Source organism: Anomaloglossus baeobatrachus, chromosome 10 (genome assembly GCF_048569485.1).
Source record: "Anomaloglossus baeobatrachus isolate aAnoBae1 chromosome 10, aAnoBae1.hap1, whole genome shotgun sequence".
NCBI lineage: Eukaryota > Metazoa > Chordata > Amphibia > Anura > Aromobatidae > Anomaloglossus > Anomaloglossus baeobatrachus.
Genome location: NC_134362.1, coordinates 78,111,180 through 78,127,177, shown reverse-complemented (window position 1 = coordinate 78,127,177; position 15,998 = coordinate 78,111,180). Strand labels below are relative to the sequence as shown.

Here is a 15,998-nt window from a genome sequence, read left to right as displayed (position 1 = left end):
CGTGCTTCATCCACAACTCCTGTGGAGACTGCTGGATAGGAGCCGGGTACCGTTCAGGGACATGGCCCTGCTACTTGAAGGTACTCTGTATCCCTGTGGGGACCGCGCACGGCAACACCTCAGCTTTGCTGGGTGTGCTAGTGCACCGGGGACCGCGGCGCTGACCGGGTTAAACTGTGCTATTACACACTCAGCGTCGCTGAGTGTGTTTATATGTAGGGGCTACCGCGCTAACCGCCGCTGCCATGGGAAACTGCGGCGCGGCTGGGACTTGTAGTTCGCCGGGGACTTCGGCGCCGGCCGCGCTTTTACGGCGGCCATGCTTATACTCGAGTCCCCGGCTTTCTTGCGGCCTAGTTTCCTCTTCTCCCGCCCCCAGCCCTGACAGGCAGGGGAAGGGCGGGACGCTGCACGGAACGAGCAGCACTGAGGGCTGGAGTATGATTTGCATACTCCACCCCCCTCACTGTGCACAGTGTGAGCACCAGTTCCCGCACTTTCTCGGCCACGCCCACGGCTCCCTCCTCTCGTCAGGACGCCGCAGCCATTCCTGTCAGCTCCTCCGATGCTGCAGAGAGGGACAAACCCTGGGAGACCCAGACACGGTCTCTGGTGGCCTCACAACCGCTTTAGGCGGATGGTAAGCAGCACCTGTGGTGCTAGCCCCATGGTGCTGTAGTGTATTGATACATTATTTGTTTATAGTATATACTTTACACTGTATGAGCACAGTTCATTCTGGCTATATACCCTATTGTGTTACTCAGGGAAAACAATAGCATGGCGCCCACAAAAGGCAGGGGTGCCAAAACACAGACTTATTATGCTGCCTGCGCCGCTTGTACGACCCAGCTGCCGGCAGGTTCCATTGACCCTCATTGTGTGCAATGTTCGACCCCTGTGACACTTCTTCAGCCAGAGCCTCTGCTAAGAGGGGCCCAGGGGGAGCCACCTGTTGACACTGTCCAGGTGACGGGGACGGAGTTTGCAAAACTCTCTGAGACTATGGCTAAGATACTAGAAGCCTTGCAGTCCAGGCCGGTATCTCAGCAAAGGGACTCTGTTGAATCATTGTTCCCTGGCCCCCCTCAGTTGGACCAACAATGTCCTCCCGGGGTATCTCATACATCCCAGGCTGAGGGTTCTGACTTAGACCCCAGCCCCAGACCGACTAAGCGGGCTCGCTTAGAATTTCCCTCGACATCATATTGTTCAGGGTCTCAGCGGGGGGAATCTCTGGTTGATGATGCGGAGACAGCTGATCAGGATTCTGATCCTGAGGGCGCTCTCAATCTTAATACTCCAGACGGGGACGCCATAGTGAACGATCTTATTGCGTCCATCAATCAAATGCTGGATATTTCTCCCTCAGCTCCTCCGGCGGAGGAGTCAGCTTCTCAGCAGGAGAAATTCCGTTTCAGGTTCCCCAAGCGTACACCGAGTATGTTTCTAGACCACTCTGATTTCAGAGAGGCAGTCCAGAATCACCATGCTTGTCCAGATAAGCGTTTTTCTAAGCGCCTTAAGGATACACGTTATCCTTTTCCTCCTGACGTGGTTAAAGGTTGGACTCAGTGTCCCAAAGTGGATCCTCCAATCTCCAGACTGGCGGCGAGATCCATACTTGCAGTGGAAGATGGGGCCTCGCTCAAAGATGCCACTGACAGGCAGATGGAGCTCTGGTTGAAATCCATCTATGAAGCTATCGGAGCTTCTTTTGCCCCAGCATTTGCAGCCGTATGGGCGCTACAAGCTATCTCAGCAGGTCAAGCGCAAATTGAAGCAGCCACATGCACGGCCGCGCCACAAGTGGCATCCATTACCACCCAGACCTCGGCAATTGCGTCTTACGCTATTAATGCTGTCCTGGACTCTGCGAGCCGTACGGCGGTTGCGGCCGCCAATTCGGTGGTACTCCGCAGGGCCTTGTGGCTACGGGAATGGAAGGCAGATTCTGCTTCCAAAAAGCGCTTAACCAGTTTGCCAATTTCTGGCGACAGGCTGTTTGGCGAGCGTCTGGATGAAATCATCAAACAATCCAAGGGAAAGGATACATCCTTACCCCAGCCCAAACAGAACATACCCCAACAGAGGAGAGGGCAGTCGAGGTTTCGGTCCTTTCGGGGCGCGGGCAGGTCCCAATTCTCCTCGTCCAAAAGGTCTCAGAAAGAACAAAGGGACTCTGATGCATGGCGGTCTAAGTCACGTCCTAAAAAGACCACCGGAGGCGCCGCTAACAAAGCGGCTTCCTCATGACTTTCGACCTCCTCTAGTAGCATCCTCGGTCGGTGGCAGGCTCTCCCGCTTTTGCGACACCTGGCTGCCACAAATAAAAGACCGTTGGGTGAGAGACATTCTGTCTCACGGTTACAAGATAGAGTTCACCTCTCGTCCCCCGACTCGATTCTTCAGGTCATCCCCGCCTCCCGAGCGAGCCGAGGCTCTTCTGCAGGCGCTGCGCAATCTGAAGACAGAAGGAGTGGTGATCCCTGTTCCTCTTCAGCAACAGCGCCACGGTTTTTACTCCAACTTGTTTGTGGTCCCAAAGAAGGACGGGTCTTTCCGCCCGGTCCTGGACCTGAAACTGCTCAACAAACACGTAAAAACCAGACGGTTCAGGATGGAATCCCTCCGCTCCGTCATCGCCTCAATGTCCCAAGGAGATTTCCTTGCATCGATCGATATCAAAGATGCTTATCTCCACGTACCGATTGCTCCAGAGCACCAGCGCTTCTTGCGCTTCGCCATAGGAAACGAACACCTGCAATTCGTGGCACTGCCGTTCGGCCTGGCAACAGCCCCACGGGTTTTTACCAAGGTTATGGCTACTGTAGTAGCGCTCCTACACTCGCAGGGTCACTCGGTGATCCCGTACTTGGACGATCTGCTGATCAAGGCACCCTCTCAAGAGGCATGCCAACGCAGCATCGACGCTACCCTGGAGACTCTCCAGGGTTTCGGGTGGATCATCAATTTTCCAAAGTCAAATCTGATACCGGCCCAATCGCTGACATATCTTGGCATGGAGTTTCATACCCTCTCAGCGATAGTGAAGCTTCCGCTGATCAAGCAGCAGTCACTACAGAAAGGGGTACAATCTCTCCTTCAAGGCCAGTCACACCCCTTGAGGCGCCTCATGCACTTCCTGGGGAAGATGGTGGCAGCAATGGAGGCAGTCCCTTTCGCGCAGTTTCACCTGCGTCCCCTTCAATGGGACATCCTACGCAAATGGGACAGGAAGCCGACGTCCCTCGACAGGACCGTCTCCCTCTCTCAGGCGACCAAAGCTTCCCTTCGGTGGTGGCTTCTTCCCACTTCATTATCGAAGGGGAAATCCTTCCTACCCCCATCCTGGGAAGTAGTCACGACGGACGCGAGTCTGTCAGGGTGGGGAGCGGTTTTTCTCCACCACAGGGCTCAGGGTACGTGGACCCAGCAAGAGTCCTCGCTTCAGATCAATGTTCTGGAAATACGGGCAGTGTATCTTGCCCTGAAAGCGTTCCAGCAGTGGCTGGAGGGCAAGCAGATCCGAATTCAGTCGGACAATTCCACAGCGGTGGCATACATCAACCACCAAGGCGGCACACGCAGCCGGCAAGCCTTCCAGGAAGTCCGGCGGATTTTGATGTGGGTGGAAGCCACGGCCTCCACCATATCCGCAGTTCACATCCCAGGCGTGGAAAACTGGGAAGCAGATTATCTCAGTCGCCAGGGCATGGACGCAGGGGAATGGTCCCTTCACCCGGACGTGTTTCAGGAGATCTGTTGCCGCTGGGGGGTGCCGGACGTCGACCTCATGGCGTCCCGGCACAACAACAAGGTACCAATGTTCATGGCACGGTCTCAAGATCCCAGAGCTCTGGCGGCAGACGCCTTAGTTCAGGATTGGTCGCAGTTTCAGCTCCCTTATGTGTTTCCTCCGCTGGCACTGTTGCCCAGAGTGTTACGCAAGATCAGGGCCGACTGCCGCCGCGCCATCCTCGTCGCTCCAGACTGGCCAAGGAGGTCGTGGTACCCGGATCTGTGGCATCTCACGGTCGGCCAACCGTGGGCACTACCAGACCGAACAGACTTACTATCTCAAGGGCCGTTTTTCCATCTGAATTCTGCGGCCCTCAACCTGACTGTGTGGCCATTGAGTCCTGGATCCTAGCGTCTTCAGGGTTCTCTCAAGACGTCATTGCCACTATGAGACAGGCTAGGAAACCAACGTCCGCCAAGATCTATCACAGGACGTGGAAAATTTTTCTGTCGTGGTGCTCTGTTCAGGGTTTTTCTCCCTGGCCATTTGCATTACCTACTTTTCTGTCCTTCCTTCAATCTGGACTGGAAAAGGGTTTGTCGCTCGGCTCCCTTAAGGGACAAGTCTCAGCGCTCTCTGTGTTTTTCCAGAAGCGCCTAGCCAGGCTTCCACAGGTACGCACGTTCCTGCAGGGGGTTTGTCACATCGTTCCACCTTACAAGCGGCCGTTAGAACCCTGGGATCTAAACAGGGTGCTGATGGTTCTTCAGAAACTGCCATTCGAGCCAATGAGAGATATTTCCCTCTCACGACTTTCGCAGAAAGTGGTTTTTCTAGTAGCAGTCACTTCTCTTCGGAGAGTGTCCGAGCTAGCAGCGTTGTCGTGCAAAGCCCCTTTCCTGGTGTTTCACCAGGACAAGGTGGTTCTACGTCCGGTTCCGGATTTTCTCCCTAAGGTGGTATCCCCCTTTCATCTCAATCAGGATATTTCCTTACCTTCTTTTTATCCTCATCCAGTTCACCAATGTGAAAAGGATTTGCACTTGTTAGATTTGGTGAGAGCACTCAGACTCTACATTTCTCGTACGGCGCCCCTGCGCCGCTCGGATGCACTCTGTCCTTGTCGCTGGCCAGCGTAAAGGGTCACAGGCTTCCAAATCAACCCTGGCTCGGTGGATCAAGGAGCCAATTATCGAAGCTTACCGTTCGGCTGGGCTTCCGGTTCCCTCAGGGCTGAAGGCCCATTCTACCAGAGCCGTGGGCGCGTCCTGGGCTTTGAGGCACCAGGCTACGGCTCAGCAGGTGTGTCAGGCGGCTACCTGGTCGAGCCTGCACACTTTCACGAAGCACTATCAGGTGCATACCTATGCTTCGGCGGATGCCAGCCTAGGTAGACGAGTCCTTCAGGCGGCGGTTGCCCACCTGTAGGAAAGGGCCGTTTTACGGCTCTCTTACGAGGTATTATTTTACCCACCCAGGGACTGCTTTTGGACGTCCCAATTGTCTGGGTCTCCCAATAGAGCGACAAAGAAGAAGGGAATTTTGTTTACTTACCGTAAATTCCTTTTCTTCTAGCTCTAATTGGGAGACCCAGCACCCGCCCCTGTTTTTTTGTGTGCACATGTTGTTCATGTTGAATGGTTTCAGTTCTCCGATATTCCTTCGGATTGAAGTTACTTTAAACCAGTTTATAATTCTTTTTCCTCCTTCTTGCTTTTGCACCAAAACTGAGGAGCCCGTGGGAGCACGGGGGGTGTATAGGCAGAAGGGGAGGGGCTTAACACTTTTAAGTGTAATACTTTGTGCGGCCTCCGGAGGCATAGCCTATACACCCAATTGTCTGGGTCTCCCAATTAGAGCTAGAAGAAAAGGAATTTACGGTAAGTAAACAAAATTCCCTTCTTTGAACACAAAATTAGCTGCACTCATTAGCGGACGCCATGTCGGGTTTGAAGACCCCCTGAGGTGCCTAAACAATGGAGCTCCCCCACAAGTGACCCCATTTTGGAAACTAGAGCCCTCAAATATTTTTTCTAGATGTTTGATGAGCACTTTGAACCCCTGGGGGCTTCACAGAAGTTTATAACGTTGAGCCGTGAAAAGAAAAAAAATTTTTTTTACCACAAAACTGTTGCTTCAACTAGGTAGCTTTTTTTTCACAAGGGTATCGGGGAAAAATGAAACATAAAATGTATTGTCCATTTTCTCCTGAGTACGCAGATACCTCATATGTGGTGGAAATCAAATGTTTGGACACACGGCAGTGCTCGGAAGGCAAGGAGCGCCATTTGAATTTTTGAACGCAAAATTAGCTGCACTAATTAGCGGACGCCATGTCGGGTTTGAAGACCCCCTGAGGTGCCTAAACAATGGAGCTCTCTCACAAGTGACCCCATTTTGGAAACTAGAGCCCTCAAATATTTTTTCTAGATGTTTGATGAGCACTTTGAACACCTGGGGGCTTCACAGAAGTTTATAACGTTGAGCCGTGAAAAGAAAAAAAATTTTTTATACCACAAAACTGTTGCTTCAACTAGGTAGCTTTTTTTTTCACAAGGGTATCAGGAAAAATATGCACCATAAAACGTATTGTCCATTTTCTCCTGAGTACGCAGATACCTCACATGTGGTGGAAAGTAATTGTTGGGCGCATGGCGGGGCTCAGAAGAGAAGGGCACCATTTGACAGCAAAATTGATTGGAATCATTAGCGGACGCCATGTCACGTTTTTAGACCCCCCCTTCATGGTGCCTAAACAGTGGAGCTACCCCACAAATTACCCCATTTTGGAACTAGACCCCTCAAGGAATTTATCTAGATGTTTAGTGAGCCCCTTGTACCCCCAGGGGCTCCACTGAAAGTTGATAACGTTGAACCGTGAAAATTATTTATTTTTTTTAAATTTTTTTTTTAAATTTTTGCAGCAACAAGGTAGCTTTTTTTTTTTCTTTTTACAACGGTATCAGGAAAAAATGCACCATAAAACGTATTGTGCAATTTTTCCCGAGTACGCAGATACCTCACATGTGGTGGAAATCAATTGTTTGGGCGCATGGCGGGGCTCAGAAGACAAGGAACGCCATTTGACTTTTCAAACGCACAGACGTGGTGCACTGATCGGCCGCTGCAGGAGGCACGGTCGGATGAGATACAAAAAGCGCTGGGGATACGGAAAAAAAAAAAAAGTCACGCCAAAAATTGAGCAGGGATGTTGATCCGCGCTCAGCGGGACGCACGGACAGATGCGATACTTTTTTATCCGTATCCCCGACGCTTTTTGTATTGCATCAGTCCGTGCGTCCCGCCGAGCGCTGATCAGGGATGCACATAACGGATCGGCATCCCTGCTCAATTTTTGGCGTGACTTTTTTTTCCGTATCCCCGATGCTTTTTGTCACGCCAAAAATTGAGCAGGGATGCCGATCCGTTATGTGCATCCCTGATCAGCGCTCGGCGGGACGCACGGACAGATGCGATACAAAAAGCGTCAGGAATACGGGAAAAAAGTCCCGCCGAAAACTGACCACGGATGCAGATACGTTATCTGCATCCCTGATCAGCGCTCGGCGGGACGCACGGACGCATGAGGTGTAAAAATAGAAAGGGGATAGAGGAAAAAAAAGAAAAAAAAAGTTATACTCACATTACCCAGAGGATTAGCAGGAGGAACAGAAGGCAAGGAACAGCTTTACAACAGCAGCCAGCAGGCAGGAAGTTGGACAGCTCAGCAGAAGACCCAGGAAGAAGGACCCAGCGATGGAGGCAGATGTGATCGGCCGGTGAAGACAGGTAAGAGGACGTCGGGGGGACAGCAGAGGGGGACGGGGACAGCAGAGGGGGACGGGGACAGCAGAGGGGGACAGCAGAGGGGGAGGGGGAGAGCAGAGGGGGAGAGCAGAGGAGGGAGATACCGGAGGAGCTGCAGAATAGAGATCACGGGGGAGGCCGGCAGATTGGGATGTCGGGGGGCAGATTGGGATGTCGGGGGGCAGATTGGCATGTCGGGGGGCAGATTGGCATGTCGGGGGGCAGACTGGCATGTCGGGGGGCAGACTGGCATGTCGGGGGGCAGACTGGCATGTCGGGGGGCAGACTGGCATGTCGGGGGGCAGACTGGCATGTCGGGGGGCAGACTGGCATGTCGGGGGGCAGACTGGCATGTCGGGGGGCAGACTGGCATGTCGGGGGGCAGACTGGCATGTCGGGGGGCAGACTGGCATGTCGGGGGGCAGACTGGCATGTCGGGGGGCAGACTGGCATGTCGGGGGGCAGACTGGCATGTCGGGGGGCAGACTGGCATGTCGGGGGGCAGACTGGCATGTCGGGGGGCAGACTGGCATGTCGGGGGGCAGACTGGCATGTCGGGGGGCAGACTGGCATGTCGGGGGGCAGACTGGCATGTCGGGGGGCAGACTGGCATGTCGGGGGGCAGACTGGCATGTCGGGGGGCAGACTGGCATGTCGGGGGGCAGACTGGCATGTCGGGGGGCAGACTGGCATGTCGGGGGGCAGACCGGCATGTCGGGGGGCAGACCGGCATGTCGGGGGGGGGCAGACCGGCATGTCGGGGGGGGGCAGACCGGCATGTCGGGGGGGGGCAGACCGGCATGTCGGGGGGGGGCAGACCGGCATGTCGGGGGGGGGGCAGACCGGCATGTCGGGGGGGGGCAGACCGGCATGTCGGGGGGGGGCAGACCGGCATGTCGGGGGGGGGCAGACCGGCATGTCGGGGGGGGGCAGACCGGCATGTCGGGGGGGGCAGACCGGCATGTCGGGGGGGGGGCAGACCGGCATGTCGGGGGGGGGCAGACCGGCATGTCGGGGGGGGCAGATCGGGATGTCGGGGGGGGCAGATCGGGATGTCGGGGGGGGGGGGGGGCAGATCGGGATGGCGGGGGGGCAGATCGCAGGGGGCACGGGCAGGGGCCATTACGGGAGCGCGCAGGAGCAAATCACAAGAGCGCGCAGGGGCTGCAAGAGAGCAGGGGAGGAGGGATACCGGAGGAGCTGCAGAATAGAGATGGCGGGGGGCAGATCGGGATGTCGGGGGGGGCAGATCGGGATGTCGGGGGCAGATCGGGCTGTCGGGGGGGGCAGATCGGGATGTCGGGGGGGGGAGGGGGCAGATCGCAGGGGGCACGAGCAGGGGCTATTACGGAAGCGCGCAGGGGCTGCAAGGTGAGCACAATACTCACCGCTCCTGCGACGTGACGTGACAGCAGCAGCAGCGATGGCGTGGTACCACTAGTACCAGCCAGTGCTGCACGCTGCAGACATGTTGGGGTAGGGTCCCCAGACCAGCACAGGCCTGGGGAGGGCGGCCACCGGCAGATCAGACCGCCCCACTGCACACTGATTGGAGCGATTGCGCGTCATAGCACGATCGCTCCAATCAGTGCTACGGGGGGGGCCACGGTGTCTGCTTGCTTCCAGCCAATGATCGGAGCTGCTGCAGCCCCGGTCCTAGCTGGATTTTACAAGATCACACTATTTTTGGCATTTTTTTTTGCCGAAAACAGCGTGATCAATGTGATTGGCGGTTCCGATTTGAACAGCCAATCACATCGATCGCCTATGGGGGGTGGCGATGCCACCCCCCCTGGGGTCAAGCAAAGGTCCCCTGCTGTAAGAAACAGCAGGGGACATCATTTGAAAGCCGTTGCTATGGCCACGGCAATCAAATGAAGTTTAGGCAGTAAAATTACGTCCCTGGTCGTTAAGTCACGTTAAAATAGGACGTAATTTTACTGCCCACGGTCGTGAAGGGGTTAAATGTAAGTCCCCTGCCCCTGTGTTATACGCCTTCTCCTCCGTCTTCATCTGTTCCAAGCGTCATTCTGGTTGGTCGCTGGCGATTTGTTTGGTGGTGGTTTGATGGTGCGCCGGAGTTCACAACTCAATGTGTATGTATGCTGTTAGTTGAAGGGGTAGTCCTATCTCATAAAGTGATTTGATACCAGAAGTTGCGTCACAAGTGTTCAATACAAGTCTATGAGGGCCAGAATGAGGCTCTCATAGACTTGTATTGAGTTGTGACTTCCGGTGATCCATGAAATAATGGAGCTGCTGGCAAGTAACAATCACCAGAGACTGACCGGAGTGACACTTGAAACAGATGACAGCGAGGCAGGGGACCTCAAATGAAATAAAAATGCTGGAGTGGTACTTTAATTATCTGTGCAGGGTCCAACATCTAAGACCCCCACCCATCTTGGGAGTGATGAGGCCACAGAGCTGACTCTACACTGCAGCCTCCTTAGCCTGTCCTGTACAGATAAGTGCAGATGAGCGCCCTTCATGTGAATGTGGCAGGCTGCGGATTCCTGCGCAGCACATGTGCTGCGTACTGGGAAAACAGCGAGGAACCACAGCACTGAATTAGTGCTATGGCTCTTTCATTTCCAGGCTTCCATTTGTGATTGGTGATACAGATATTAATGATATTTACATCCTTTTGATGTGGGAATACCCCTTTTAAAGGCTCCTCATTCCATATAGGCTCTGTAGGTGATGTCCATTACTGCAGTAGCTTTTCCAGACTCGGGTCATTGGTGCATTTCAGGATTGACCATTGATCTGGGTAACTTTTTGGATTGTTTTCTTCACTAAAAAATGTAAACAGATTCCTGACGTCTGCAATCGTTTTCTCCTATAGCCCTGTATATATATGCATTTCACATTAACTAGTTGGCCATATGCTAATAGGGAATTGCAGGGTCAGGATGTTCGCGGTTACTTCAGCCCATCCCCCATCTCAGCCTGATTATAAATCCAGTTTATCTAAGTGATTATTACCATAACCCATGCCATATTACAGGCTGCAGTCTATAGCGGCTCCGGTAATGCTAAACTAAAAGCCTAATCGCTATTCATGGAGTTCCTTCTCTTCCTGGAGGTTTGGTTTATCATCTCATTAGATTATTTAAATCTACATTAATCTATCACTTTGTGACATTTCATCTCTTCGTCTACTTGTGCTTCTTCTTTAGGTTTTGCTGGTCGGCAGTGATAATTTCACCTTAGTAGGAAAGCCTCTCCTTGGGTAAGTGGTTCTTTGTTTTCACTGGGGCAGATTTTTATTGTATTTTTGTTTTATAGAAAATATAAATCAGCAAAGTTCCATTAATCGTCCTTATTTCCCAGTTAGTATAGATACATTACTATGTTACACATAGAGAGGGTCTGTCAGCACTCCAGACAGGTCTATGAATGTTCTACAAAAGAAAAGATGGAGGTCTGCATCATGATATTCCTTCTGTAGAGAGGATTGTGGTGTTCAGGTTGGATATTGACCCTTCCAATACAATAGAAAAAGTCCACACTTAAAGGGAATCTGTCACTGGATGTTCATAATACTCACCTAACGGTCGGTGTGGAGCAGACTGGTCGGACGGGCATATTCCTTCTCTGGGTCCACACCTCCTCTTTCAGCCATTTTCGTCCTCCTTCAGATCAAAGTGCGCCTGCGCAGGACCTCACTGCCGGCTAGTTTAGATGACCTAGAACGCGTCATCCACACTAGCTTCAGAAGGAGGACGAAGATGGCCAAAAGAGGAGGCGGTGCGGACCCGGAGAACAGAGACACCCATCTGACCCGTCTGCTCCGCACCGACCTTTAGGTGAGTATTATGAACATCCAGTGACAGGTTCCCTTTCATTATCACTTGTGAATTAGTTTGCTGCAGTATCCATAACATGATGTTTTGATCATTTCACGTGACCTTCATCAAACTTCAGATCACAGCTAGACTGGTGGTATGTGATATGCCGGTCTTAGCGCACATGGGATGGCAGGTGCTAAGGAGTTGGGAGTCTGACGCCTATTCTTCTGATCGTCCATCACAATTGTAGTCCTGGAAAACATCCAGACATTACTGGTCAACACTGAGGATATGATGTAGGGAATATCATCTGTCACTATAAGGTCCTTCATATCCCTATTAATATACATAACGCAGTTATCAGATATTACGAGTTGTTTTCTAGATTATCTTCTAGATTGGCTTGGCTTTGAGTGTGTCTATGAATCTCCCTTAGGAAAGACTTGGTTAGAGTTGAAGCAACCGTGATAGAAAAAACAGAGTCCTATCCAAAGATTAACATGAAGTTTTGGAGACGACATCGATACCAGAAGAAGAAAAGTAAGTTGTGTTTATTAGATGTGACGCACAACGCTTCAGACCAGAATCGGCACCGTATACCCACTGCATGCATCAGCAGCTGAAGGGCAAACTTTTCTAGGACTGTAAAATTGATGACCTATAATAGACATAGGCCATCAAAACTTAAAGGGACCCCGTCAGGTGCAATATGTACCCAAAACCACGAGCAGTTCTAGGTGTATATTGCTATTCTCTGCCTAACTGTCCCTGTATACACTAGCATAGATAAAGAGATCTGTAGAAAAAGTATTTCTAAAGATCTTTTGTCATATGCTAATGAGCGAGGTGACTAGTCCCCTGGGCGTCAGTTCCCCTGGCTAGTCGGCCTCATTGGCATATGTTAGTACTCCCCTGTGGGCATGCTATCATGCTAATGAATGTGCAGTGTCACAGGATGATCTCACTCACCTCTCCGCTGCCATCGCCGCCCGACACTGGATTTCGGCTCAGTGCACATGACCCCGGAGTTTGGGTCAGGCACACTATGAAGCCGGGTGTGCGCGTCCTGGCTTCAAACTGAAGTAGTACGCATGACCCAAACTCTCGGTTCATGCACAATGAACCGAAATCCAGCGTTGGGCGGCGATGGCAGCGGAGAGGTGAGTGAGATCATATTCTGACGGTGCACATTCATTAGCATGATGGCACACCCACAGGAACGTACTAACATGCTAATGAGGCCGACTGGCCAGGGGAACGAACGCCCAGGGGACTAGTCACCTCGCTCATTAGCATACTATAAAAGATCTTTAGAATTACTTTTTTTTTTTTTTTTAAAGATCCCTTTATTTATGCTACTAGATACAGGCACGGTTAGGCAGGGATTAGCAATATGCACCCAGAACTGCTCGTGGTTCTGGGTGCATATCACACCTGACTGGTTCCCTTTAACTAAAGCTAATCAGCTAAATGGAGGTACCCCGCAGAGCAGCAATGCCAGACATTTGCTTGAGGCTGTGCTTTGTGCTGGATACACAAGGTGATAGGAGGGGGTGGATGCCTGGTGTTTTGACTCCCACCAATCAAAATAGGGCATCAATTTTACAGTCTGCGAAAACCGCTTTTAACCCATTAACGACCGCGGGCAGTAATATTATGTCCTAGCGGTCACAATGTTACTGCCCGCGGTCTGCCGCCGGCAGCTTGCCGCGATCGGCGCACATCTCAGCTGATTTTCACAGCTGAGATGTGTGCCTGCTAGGCACGAGCAGAATCGTTATCTGCTCGTGCCATTTAACCCCTTAAATGGCGCTGTCAATATGTGACAGCACCATTATAACGGCATCGGCGGTAAACTTTTACTTACCGTCCGATACCGTGATCACGTGACTTCCGGTGGTTGTCATGGTAGCACTGGGTTATGTGATGACTTCTGTACTACACATGAATTACTTTCAGTTTCACCTGGCCCGGAGCCGAGTGAAGCAGAAAGTGAGTGTATCTGCTGTTTACAGCTCTGTAGCTATGATAAGCAGATGTGCCAGAGCGATCGGATTATTGATCCATATAGCCCCCTAAGGGGACTAGTAAAATAAAAAAAAAAGTGTTAAAAAATTTAAAAAAATAACAAACCCTAAAAGTTCAAATCACCCCCCCCCTTTCGCCCCATTGAAAAGTAAAGGGTTAAAAAAATAAAAAATATACACACATTTGGTATCTTCGCGTTCAGAAACGCCCGATTTATCAAAATATAAAATCAATTAATCTGATCAGTAAATGGCGTAGCGGCAAAAAATTCCAAACACCAAAATTACGTTTTTTTGTCGCCACAACTTTTGCGCAAAATGCAATAACAGGCGATCAAAACGTAGCATCTGCGCCAAAATGGTACCGTTAAAAACGTCAACTCGAGACGCAAAAAATAAGCAGTCACTGAGCCATAGATCCCAAAAAATGAGAACGCTACGGGTTACGGAATATGGCGTAAAACATGCACCACTTTTTCCGGACAAGCTTCCGATTTTTTTTTTTTAACCCCTTATATAAAAATAAACCTGTAAGTTTGGTGTCTACGAACTCGCACTGGCCTGAGGCATCACACCGACACATCAGTTTTACCATATAGTGAACACCGTGATTAAAATATCTCAAAAACAATAGTGCTATCGCTCTTTTTTTGCAATTTTTTTGCATTTGGATTTTTTTGAATTTTCCATTATACTACATGGTAAAAGTTATGGTTTATTTTAAAAGTACAGCTCGTTCCGCAAAAAATCAGCCCTCACGTGACCATATTGACAGAAAAATAAAAAAGTTACTTCTCTCAGAAAAAGAATGGTGGAAAAAAAAAACGGAAAGCGAAAAATCGGCCGGTCGTGAAGGGGTTAAAGGGTAGCAAAACTTTATCAGGATTTGTAACGTTCTGAATTTTTGTAATATCCTTTATTGCCTTATTTTGCTTCCTTCTGTCTATAACGCCTTGCTGGAAGTGCTGGCTTGCCGGCCTGGTTCATTATGTCTTATTAGCGGATGTCTGTCTTCGCTCTGCTCCCCGTGCTCATGTGTGAACATGGTGGAAGGCACAAACCTCGGAGTATAGATATTAGTTACACCTCCATTACAAATCAGCTGCTAAGCAGACAAAACAGCACTTTCAGGATTATGTTATAGATAGGAGGATGCATAATAAAGTAATGAAATTATATTGCAAAGATTCACAACTTTACAATGGCTGATCAATAAAAGTTTAGGAACTTTTTAAAACAAGTGCAGATACTTTTTAATGGGAAATTACAGTTGGCATAAAGGGTTTTTCCAACCATTTTTGGGGAATTGTTACATTTTGAAGGTTTCAAATGTGGAAGATAGTTTGACGGAATTTATATAGTGAGTTCCAGAGTATGGGGGAAGCACAGGAGAAATCAGGGAAATGGTCGTGTAATGAACAGTCGAGGAGAGGAAATACAGAGGTCTTGTGAGGACGTTTCTCTGTACACTGCGTGGTGACTCTCGGGTGCTGTAGTTCACCTCCAATTGAACTAATTAGGAGCCAAACTGTAGTACCCAGGAACGACTACTACACCGTGTATGGAGCTGTGCTGACCCACCTCTATGCAGTTTACATCCGGCCACCATCGGAGCTGCAAACAACTGATCCCTTATCTATATCATCAATATCAGATTGGTAGTGAACACTTCTTTAAAGGGAATGTATCACCAGGATTTATGCCAACAAATTTGAGAGCATCATGATATAGGGAAAGAGACCCTGATTCCAGCAATGTGTCACTTACTGATCTGCTTGCTGTAGTCTTTATATAATTAATGTTGTATCAGCAGGAGATTGACTAGAGTACTAGTAAACCTGCTGCCAGGTAGTCCTCGATATTGATGAGCTATGTATAACTGCATCTCACCACTGATTGGCAGCTTTCTGCTTATAGCACAGTCCCCACATAAGTGATTGCTGTATCATAGAAAGTGGCCAATCAGCATTAAGGTTATGTGTCCACGATGCGTTTTACGCACTTTTCTGCAGCGTTTTCAACTGCACCTTTTTAATGCCAAAATGCATGTGTTGTGATTTCCCAGTAAAATCTATGAGAAATAGGGATTTCTTGTGCACACCATACAGTTTAAAACGCTACGTTTAATTGCATAATTTTGGGCAAAAACTCAGCGTTTAAAGAAGCAGCATGTAATTGTTTTTGCCATTTGGGCTGCGTTTTGATAGCATTGAAGTCAATGAGAAGTTTCAAAAAGCAAACCACATCAAAATTCATGCTTTTTCCATGCTTTTCAGCTGCAGAAAACATGCGTTTTGGACTAACAAAACGCATGCTTTTTGGACATCAAAATAAAGATTTGATATGTCCCTTTACACACACACACACACACACAGTCCGACAATTAAATTAATGAAAAATATCAATATATTGCTATTTTACCGCTAAATAGTATATAACCGCTAGAATTATATGAAATATAACTATTTTTTTTTTATAAAATAAATTATATATGTTGTCCTTTTTTTTTTCTCTTTTTTCATTGTTTGAATGTTTAATCTTTATTTAGAAGTGTCTTTTTGTTCAAAACGCAGCTGTCAAAACGCTATTGAAAAGCATGTAAAAAGCGCTAAAAACGCACCTAAAAGG

General features: G+C 49.8%; 1 protein-coding gene across 2 annotated transcripts in view; it reads left to right on the top strand.

Annotated features, from left to right (window-relative positions):
• MRPL21 (mitochondrial ribosomal protein L21) overlaps positions 1-15,998 on the top strand; it is a 78,171-nt gene that overhangs the window by 37,998 nt on the left and 24,175 nt on the right. For both annotated transcript variants that reach the window (XM_075325332.1, XM_075325331.1), the window contains exons 5-6: positions 10,732-10,784; positions 11,780-11,883. In XM_075325332.1, the coding sequence (XP_075181447.1) occupies positions 10,732-10,784; positions 11,780-11,883 (157 nt within the window). The remainder of the gene's footprint in view (positions 1-10,731; positions 10,785-11,779; positions 11,884-15,998) is intronic.